The sequence below is a fragment of the Xiphophorus couchianus genome, chromosome 21 (assembly GCF_001444195.1).
Source record: "Xiphophorus couchianus chromosome 21, X_couchianus-1.0, whole genome shotgun sequence".
Classification (NCBI taxonomy): domain Eukaryota; kingdom Metazoa; phylum Chordata; class Actinopteri; order Cyprinodontiformes; family Poeciliidae; genus Xiphophorus; species Xiphophorus couchianus.
The window spans coordinates 16,660,154-16,669,539 of record NC_040248.1 but is presented as its reverse complement, the minus strand read 5'-3'; the positions used below and the strand labels follow the sequence as shown (position 1 = coordinate 16,669,539).

Sequence of the window (9,386 nt, the reverse complement as noted above, 5' to 3'; positions counted from 1 at the left end):
CGGTGACAGCGTTTGAGAGCGCTGGGGTCCGGGATCAGCTGCGAACCCCCTTTTTTTTAAACGATCTCGGTAATGTTTGTTTAATATGACACGACAAAAATTAATGGCGCGCGAAGCTTTTAACAAGGATCTGTTGCTTTTTGTTACCCCGAGCTGACTCACACGGTGCGAGGCGGTAGAAATGACCCATTTCCTTCCATCGTTTTATCCAGAAAATAATCACCGCTTTGTTTTCCTGTACAGTCCTGCAGCCAAAAAGGCTTCTTCTAAAAAAAAAAAAAAAGAAAAAAGGAGAGAGAGGGAGAGAAAGAAAACCTAAAATAATTTCCACTGAAAGGACTGATTTTTGTGCAGCTTCAACACAAAATCCATGCTATGAATCAGAACTGTTTTCTTTCAAACAAATGGAAAAATGGCTTCTAAGAGGAGTTAAAAAAAAAGACAAATAAATTACTTTAGTGACAGCAGATTTTTTTGGCTGCTGGAACTTTCTGTTCTGGTTTTATTATACAAGCCATTTGTTTCATACAAACTTTTCAGACTTTTTTTATTTAATTTTTTTACAGCTCATGGCAATATGAGATTCATTGTTTATAACCTGAAAGCCACCCAGCAGAGGGTATTTGTGTCTGCCTGGAATGTGTGGCTTTGATGCTGCTTCTCACTCTTCACATGCAGATAAGATAGGCTCTGGTAGCAGCAGTAGCAGAGACACTGGGACATACGGACACCTTTGAGCCTTATCATCAGGACCATCACAGGCTGAAGGCACCATGGAGACAAAACACAGAGCAGGGGGACAGGAGTGATGGGAGAGAAAGACAGGAAGGGGAAACTACGGTTTTAAGGAGTTCTCTTTTTACCCTCTAGCTTACTTGACTTTTCTCTGCTTTGAATTGAAATCATAATGTTGACTAAGCGATTCATTGAGCGCTCCCCAGGAGCGGATGTCTTCGGAGTCTCGGGGAGATTTGCTTTATCTTCTCAACATAAATTGTTTCTGTTTCCCACCACATTCAGGTGCTCTCACAATGGCTGAGTCAGTAAAACGTTCAGTCCAGCCAGCTCTGAGGGCCCATTTATTAACATGTTGCTGAGCAGTGCATTACTATAATCCATGATTTGTCAAACCAGGACCAAATTTTATTTTTATTTTTTTTTGTGGCTTGCTGTAAATTTTCTTGGGGCTGAAAAGTCAAAAGATGTTCCTCATTCATTATTCCGTCCAGTACCACTGTCCGTGAAACAGACAGTCATCATGATGCCACCACAGCCACGGACTGACTGTTTTCCAGTCGTAGAACATGAGCCGTTCAAATAAATTATTAAAAAACCCTAAATAGGGGCGTGGCGTAGTGGTTAGCGCGACCCATATTCGGAGGCCTTGAGTCCTCGACGCGGCCGTCGCGGGTTCGACTCCCGGACCCGACGATATTTGCCGTATGTCTTCCCCCCTCTCCTTCCCCGTTTCCTGTCAGCCCACTGTCATATAAGGGACACTAGAGCCCACAAAAGACCCCCTGGAGGGGTAAAAAAAACCAAACCCTAAATAATATGGAATTATAAACAGAATATAATAGACATCAGCTGTGTTGTGAGCTTAGATCATGCTGTAATGTCAATCCCTCATTGTTGCTTTGACACAGTCATGCATGTTTCTAGAAATCCTTCATTCTCCCGTAGCAACCGTTCATGGGTTGCCTGCTCCCACAAAGCGCTGCCTATTTGACCAAAGCTCCTCCATGGAGCTGCAGTTTCCAGCTTCCATGTCACTGATTATCTCTGCCCCGCACCTTAACCACTCAGCTCCTTCAGACTAGCAGCAGCAATTAGCAAACAGCTGGTGGAAGGTCACTTATTTGAACTTATCATACAAACTACACTGCTCCAAAATCGATGTAAGCAGCATCAATGGATGGCATCAATGAAGAATCATTTTATGATAAAGTGCTGAAGGTGGAGTGTCCAAAAGGAAAGGAAGTTCTTAAAGAGTCAGAAGCCCATTTCAGTTTTGATATGAAGATATTTCTTTAAATTTGTTCTTGAGATTATATATATTATATATATATGCTATAAAATGGTGCTAAGTGCCCAGAAAATATGTGATGTCCTCCTTTAAGACTAGAATGAAAAATAATTTCACAGTCTAGTCAACAAAACATGCAAATCTTCTGTATTCATTTTCTAATGTTGATCTCTCAGTACTTCCTGAATGTGCTCTAGACTAGCAGTTGACAGATTATTACTATATAACCATCTGAATTTTACTATATTTTGTTAGAATCGCAATCAGATTCCACTGAATGTAAATTACTCATTTATGTCTATCTATGGCCAGGTTTGGCTAATTTCTGTAGCATAACTCCATATAACAGGAAAGAAACTACACCTGTTTGCGTTGTGAATACGTTTTGAGGTTATATTATTTGTGAATTTACACTGATGAACTGAATTGAATTAAACTGAGGGGTCCAATCAGAGCCATCCCGGGAAGGTGATGCGCATGATCCGCTTGCTGTTTCCAAGTCCATCGTCAGGGGTCGTGCCTCCACTGGACATCTCAGCTCAGTGGCTTAAGTCGTGCATCTGTCAGTAAATGCAAGAATAACCCCAGAATCTTAACGCATGTAGGACGCGCTGATTTTAAGCCAAAACCCAGCGGGACATTTTGAAGTTATAAATCTGAATTACATCACATTGCTTTAAAAACAACAAAAACAAACAAACAAAAAAATAAAAACAACGTAATATGTATACACAAAGTGAAAATATCTCTCATTACTAAAATTATACGTCACCAATCGGAGTTATTTGAACAGAGCGATGAGCGAAATGTGGAAATATGATGTTAAACTTAGTTTAAAGAGCTCCACCTCTGAGGGCACACGGAGTGGGCGGTTTCTGACACACACACTCACACACGCTCGGCAGGAATTCACACGCACAGAGATATTATGGACTGCAACCTGCTGATTCTTTCCACACTCTGACACTCAACCTGTAGGAGTTGGAGCGCCGCTGAGACCCTTTTTCTTCCTTTCTTTGTCATCAACTCCGGGAGTGAATGTGTCCGCTTCGGTAGAATGGCTTCAACCAGAGGCGCAGTTCTGTTTGTGGAAGCGTGTCCACTGACCGAAGAGTAGCGGAGCGCTCAGAATAAACTCTCACATGGTGCACTTTATCCCGGAGCAGCAAAGTGCGCTGCGGGGAGCAGAAATGAAAGCGGGAGCGGTGCTATTATGCGTATTTTCCTTTATTGCGCATTTCAAATGGCTTGACACGGGACTTCTGCTGTGCTTTTGATCAATCGTGTCGACTGATAGCGGCGTTCTCGGGTGGACTTTGGCTACCATTACGCGCGATTTCCGTTCGGAGAGGCAACCGAAACTCCAAGCCAGGCTCAACCGGGGGACTCTGGAGAGCACAGCGGGGACAACACCATGACCAGCCGCCTGCTTGCCTTGGTCGGAGTGTGGTGGAGCGCTTACTACTGCACGTACGCGGCGGCGGGGAGTCACTACTCACTGGAGGGCATCGGCGAGGGGCAGCCGGGCTTCGTCCACCGGAGGCTGCGGACGCACGAAAAGAGGGAGATGCAGAAGGAAATCCTGTCCGTCCTGGGGCTGCCGCACAGACCGCGGCCGCATCTGTCCCACGGAAAGTACAACTCCGCTCCGCTTTTCATGCTGGACTTGTACAAAACTTTATCGAGTGAGGAGAAAAGCCAAGTGGAAGGCGCGCTGGAGAGACACCAGTCCGTTCCGGCCACCCAGAGCCCCCCTCTGGCAACGCATCAAGAAACAGCCTTCCTGAACGACGCGGATATGGTGATGAGCTTCGTTAACTTAGGTGAGTGCAGTGAAAATATCTTGTGTTTGTGCTTGGATGCGCCTTTTTTTGTTGTTGTTGTTCGGGAATCTAAGAGAAAACTGAGAGGCATAAAATGTAATTAAAGAGTGAAATACTAGGACACAAATCCAAAGGTGGCCACCTGTTACTTTAAGAATCACATCTGTTTCCTCGTCCACCTGTAGACCTGCTCCCCGGTTTGGCTCTCCATCACGGCGCGCAGCTGACGCGCCATTACGCACGTATAGAATGAATTCGGTTATTATAGGGGCGTAATTGATAATTGCACTTTCTGAACTCAGCTGAGTGTAAAAACTAATCGTCACATACGTTTTGTTACTTCAGGTATCGGCTCACTTTATGTCTAAATGTCCAGCCTGCGGCTTCACAATTTACTGCACAATTTCAAGGGACATGTTTGATCATTTGGGATCCTTTATTGCTGCGGTCCATTTATAAAGCTGTAAAACGGTTATTGTTGATTCTCATCCAGTCTGTAGTGTGATTGTATTCTCATATCCTTCTTTATAAATATTTTCCCCAGCTGAGGTCTGCTTTCTCCCTCTCTCTCTCTCTTGCTGTCCAACTCCCTCCCTACTTGTTCTCTTCTCAACTAATTTTCCATGATGTTTTGGTGCCTCTTGCGGTTTCTTCCTCTTTGTGACTGTCCATGTTCGAGATGTAACAATGTTCTACTACATTAAGATCTACAAAAAGAATAAAACTATTAGACAGCGAGCGTTTACAGAGGCTACACCAATATGCATCTACAAGTTGTGTATCTTCAATTATTTTTGGAAATTCAGCTCAAATTGGGGAGCTCATATGGAATTATTACACATATAGTGTTGGCTGATATATTTCAAGCGTTTCTTTCTATTAATCTGGTCAATTATTGGTTCCAGAACTGGACAAATCAGATTTGAATTGATCAGAAAACACAAACTAGACCAATTTTAAAAAAAGGAGTTTCAATACAGAAATCTGAGCATATGGAAAAATATGTTCATAAACTTCACTGTATACTCAATATTTGGGCTCCTATTGCATGAATCAATGTATAATGAATGTGATCAGCCTGTGAGTCGGCTGATGTGTTGGGTAAGCCCAGATTGCTTTGTAAGTGGTCTTCAACTACAGGTTTTCTGTTGGGTTTATGTCAGACCAATTTGCTGACCAAACAAAGACAGAGATACCATAGTCCTTAAACACAGTAATGACACATTTGGCTGTGTGGCCAGGTGTTAAGTCCTACAACAAAGTTGGATCAGCATCTACATGAAGACGAGGGAAGCATGAATTTTGTGGACCAAGATGACATGGCTCCCGAGACTGTCACTGACTGTAAAAATGATTAGTATATTCAGGGTTTTATCTGGTATAGCAGAAATACATTTCTAATTATATGCATGAAAATCGATTTCCAGAAGCATCTTGTCCCAATTTGCTTCATCAAATGAGCTTATTTTGAAAAGAAAAAGAGAGGATTTCTATAATTACTAAACAAAGCGTATATTTTGCTACGATTCACCTTTACATCATTAAAGTTTTTATATAATTTATCAACCTATTGTCTCATCAAATTTACTTAATAAAGCACATCTAGATTCCTAATTCGTGATGTCTGACATGTCCTCGGTTATATCGTGTGATTTGATGATCACCAGTGACCAAAATGATTATTTGATTTTGGTTATTTACTACCAAACCATTGTGTTGGCTCACTTAACCAAGCCAAGGGTCTTCACTGGGTCTGCTTTTTTTTTTTTTTTACCCCTGATGTCTCACTTTACCTGAATTTACTCCACAGTGTAGTAGTTTATAATGAACTCTCCCACTGTGCACACACCACAAAGGGAGCGAGTAACTCATTCATTTCCTATGCGGTGGGACAAATGAGCTTCGTATTGTTTCTGGGTAATATATTGCTGCGTCCTCGCTCCGGATAAATTTGCCCTCCTCCGTTCACTTATGGGACTGAAATTCTGTGGTCAGTCTCGCTGTGCAATCTGCTCCGTGATGTGTGTTTTAAAGCGGGAGAAATAAACCCAGGACCCTCAGCAAAACCATCAACCGCCACCACTGGTATTTGTATATAAAGGCTTATTCCTGATCTTGACCTCCAGTGCTAAAAAGCTGCGGGTTTTCTGTGCGTAAATTGCGTCGCATTGTTTGTGTTTCCCCTCCGAGCGGATTGGTCTTTAATTAGCCCCCAGCATGATAAACAGGGACACTTTAATCATAACGAGTTTGGAACATGAAAGCTCAAAGCCCTTCCTTCCATTAGCAGCTCCAGTGTTTACTGGGAGACTCTAAACAGAGCTCTGGAAGATAAACAGAGGTCCTGCCAGAGTCACAGGCCAGTGGAAGAGGAGGTCTGAAACCAGATTGATTAGCATTCTTCTTGGGAACAGAAGGTATTGTCATGTTTTGGCCATCAGCGCAGCGGGAACGTCTCACCACTCCAGAATTATGTTTTGGAGTTTGTTTTTTTCCTCCCCCCCTCCTGCCTCTTCATGGGACCAGACTTTCTAAAAATGTTTTCCTCCTCACCTGTATAAACCATAAATAGCCTCTCTATTCTTCCTGTGATGTGAAGAATTAGGCTGAAGTGGCCGACATCCAAAATACTTCTCCACTTATTGGTCCTCTGGGTGTTGGTGTTGCAATACGCCGTGATGAAAACCAGATATCCACGAAGATGGAAGCCGTCGTTTTTGGTCTCAAATATCGAACCCCCTCTGTGGGCTTCTGTAGGGGGGCAGAGGGGGGGTTGCAGGGTGGGAGTCTGGTGTGATGGTGGCAGTGTGGTGTTTGTGTGTCTGTGGTTTTGTTCTTCCTCTGCTGTGCAGGTTTTGGTTTATACTCCTGTGCCGCTGCACATCTGGCTCCCCTACTTTGATTAATCACGTCCTGTGCATCTTTTGACAATTCCCTCAGATTTCTGCAGTGACCTGGGGGATTAGGTTGCCATCTCCTCCAGCCGTACACAAAGTCCTGACCGCCCTGGAGGAGGGACGGCTTCCTCTCCGAATGTGATTGTAATTAATGTCGGACAGGCCAAGGCCTTCCATCTGCTTTGCAAATAAAGCTGCGCACGACTACTGTGTGTCATTGCCATCCCGATTAGATTTTAATGTGTCTTTTTGGTCGAACGGAGCCATTACTGTGGGGCGACGTAGAGAGAGGGAGCTGTTGAAGGAGGAGGCCTGAAACACTTCTGGGTGGTCCCTGTTATTGTCCAAAAATCTGGATATCATGTGTGGCCAGAGTGAAACTACAAATTAGAATTAAGATAAATGAAAGGAAGAAAAGTGAAGGGGCCAAACAATCTGTCTGAGCTGGTTTGAATAATGTGGAGCGAGATTAAGAGACACACGCAAGAGGAGCTGCTTATCTGGCAAATGCTGTTTAGAGAAGGACACTGTAACAAGCTAATCAGCCTGGGCCAAGCATAAAACATGGGAGTTGGTGCGCTTGCATTGATTTTTAAGGAGTTAATGTCTTACCTTCACTAGATAAGTTTCTTGGTGTCTTCATTTAATACAAATCCTGATTAGTGAGTCGTCTGGACGGACCAAGGTCAAAGTGGAGGTCTGCCATCTTGAAAATACTTAGTTGTCAAAAGGGAAATAAGTAAAACAGCGTTTAAGCAAACACTGTTTTATGAATGTTTAAGCTGTCATTACGTTTAAAGTAAATGGTTATTTACACAGGAAACGGAAGTTGGAGGCAGTGTGGCACCAATTGTCTAAAAACTGAAAGAAGTACTATGAAAAGCAAAAATATTACAGTTATAGAAAATGCAAAACGTATGGATTTTTGCACCACCTTATGGATATTCTGTTACTTTTCGCTCGGTTCTCAGTATGTTTCACTGGGGAAGATCAATGGTGGTGCACCACCTCTGATCACAGTTTCCTGTAGAAAATCATTAGCTGCTTTGTGAAAACCCCCCCGCCCCCAAAAAACACAGAGAGCAAATGTAAAAATGGTTTGTTTTCATAAAACTGTGATTACTTAAACTGCTATAACATCTGCCATTTCAGTTGCTTAAAGATGGCAGAAATCTTCTTTGGTCCTGATCCTTCACGACCAACAATTATTGATTTATATTAAATATAGATGCAAAGACATTAGTCTACTTCAGGTTACATATGAACTGCTCATCCACCTTATTCCAGGTGGTTTTTCTGTAAGACTAACTGTGGGCACAACTTCTGGAAAGATAGCAGTAGCTACAGTAAAGCTGTCTGTTTTGACTGCTAATTGTATGTGGTACGCCGCATTTTGAACTAACTGGTTTGTGATTAACACAAATTTCTTTTTCTTTCTCTGTTTAATGAACATGTCTGAACACGACTGCTTGTCTCTTGCTCATTTAGTCAGGCAAAATTTAGCTTTCGACTCCAACAAGTGTATTCAACATGCGCCCGAAGTGAAATGAGATTATTCCTGCAATCAGGGGTTCAGTTTCCTGTGGTTCCCAAAAGATGATAAATCTAAGAACCCAGCATGCTGGGTAACTCCATAAATTAATTACGTTCTGTTTTCTGTTTATTGCCACTTACGGTGGAGAGCTTGATGTTCCCATGAGATCTGATCCATATTTTCTTTCATAGACCGTTTGCTTAAACATGAGAATGCAGATCTGAAAGGTGCACACATAAATAATGCAAAGCATTTTGGGTAATAGGAATAAGATTGATACCTTTTTAACACAATCTCACCAGTAGAACCTAACAATCCCTTTAAACCCTCAAGTTCCCTGTCAGCGTTGGCATCTCCTGCTCATGCAGAGCTACACAGGCTGACGTTTTAGGTGACCTACGTCAAATGAAGCGGTGGCTATGATTTAGTTTTAGCTTGAACTGATGTGTATCCCCGTCAAGTGAGGTTGTAACAAAGACAGACAGCTCAGTTTCGGAAGATATTCTCTTGGGGCACCGATAGATTTTCGGGCCCCTGCTTTACATGCCGTCTTAAATGCGCTTTCTGCACACCATATGCCTCTTTAGCCCTCTCGGGGTGATTCATGTGGACCTGCTGTTCAGTCATCCGCTCGCCTTTGTCATCACTTTTTAAGAATCGCCCATGAAAAAACAAGGAAGAAGAGGAGGGGGGGGAAAGCTGAATAAGTTATGGAAAACTTAGAATTGGGGCAGTAGAAACACATTTTCCAGCTCTGTTTTCATCCTCATTCCTTGAATAGCACCTACATCACTTGTTTGCCTTGTGGACGTCCTGCTTTCCACTGAGGTCTGAGTGACACTGGACTGCATGAGTCATGCAGCTCTAAACATGTCCGAACACACACCGGCGTCCTTAAGGAGGGAGGGGGAAGAGGACTGGTCACTCCTAACTATTGCTTGAAATTGCTTTCACTTGCTTGTTGTGGATTTTTTCTTTTTTTGGCACAGCCTGACAACACGTGATGCTACTCTTGCTTTAGAGAAAGGAAGGGGGAAAGGCACTGTAATATTCACAGTTTCTCACTTTTTGCTGAAAGAAAAAAAATCTGTCAACATCAATCTTAT

The 9,386-nt window shown here is 42.8% G+C and overlaps 1 protein-coding gene across 1 annotated transcript in view; it reads left to right on the top strand.

Moving 5' to 3' along the window:
• Positions 1-2,959: 2,959 nt before the first annotated feature.
• Positions 2,960-9,386, top strand: part of bmp6 (bone morphogenetic protein 6) — a 53,158-nt gene continuing 46,731 nt past the window's right edge. The window contains exon 1 of the mRNA XM_028004583.1: positions 2,960-3,849. Coding sequence (XP_027860384.1) covers positions 3,441-3,849 — 409 coding nt within the window. The 5' untranslated portion in view covers positions 2,960-3,440. The remainder of the gene's footprint in view (positions 3,850-9,386) is intronic.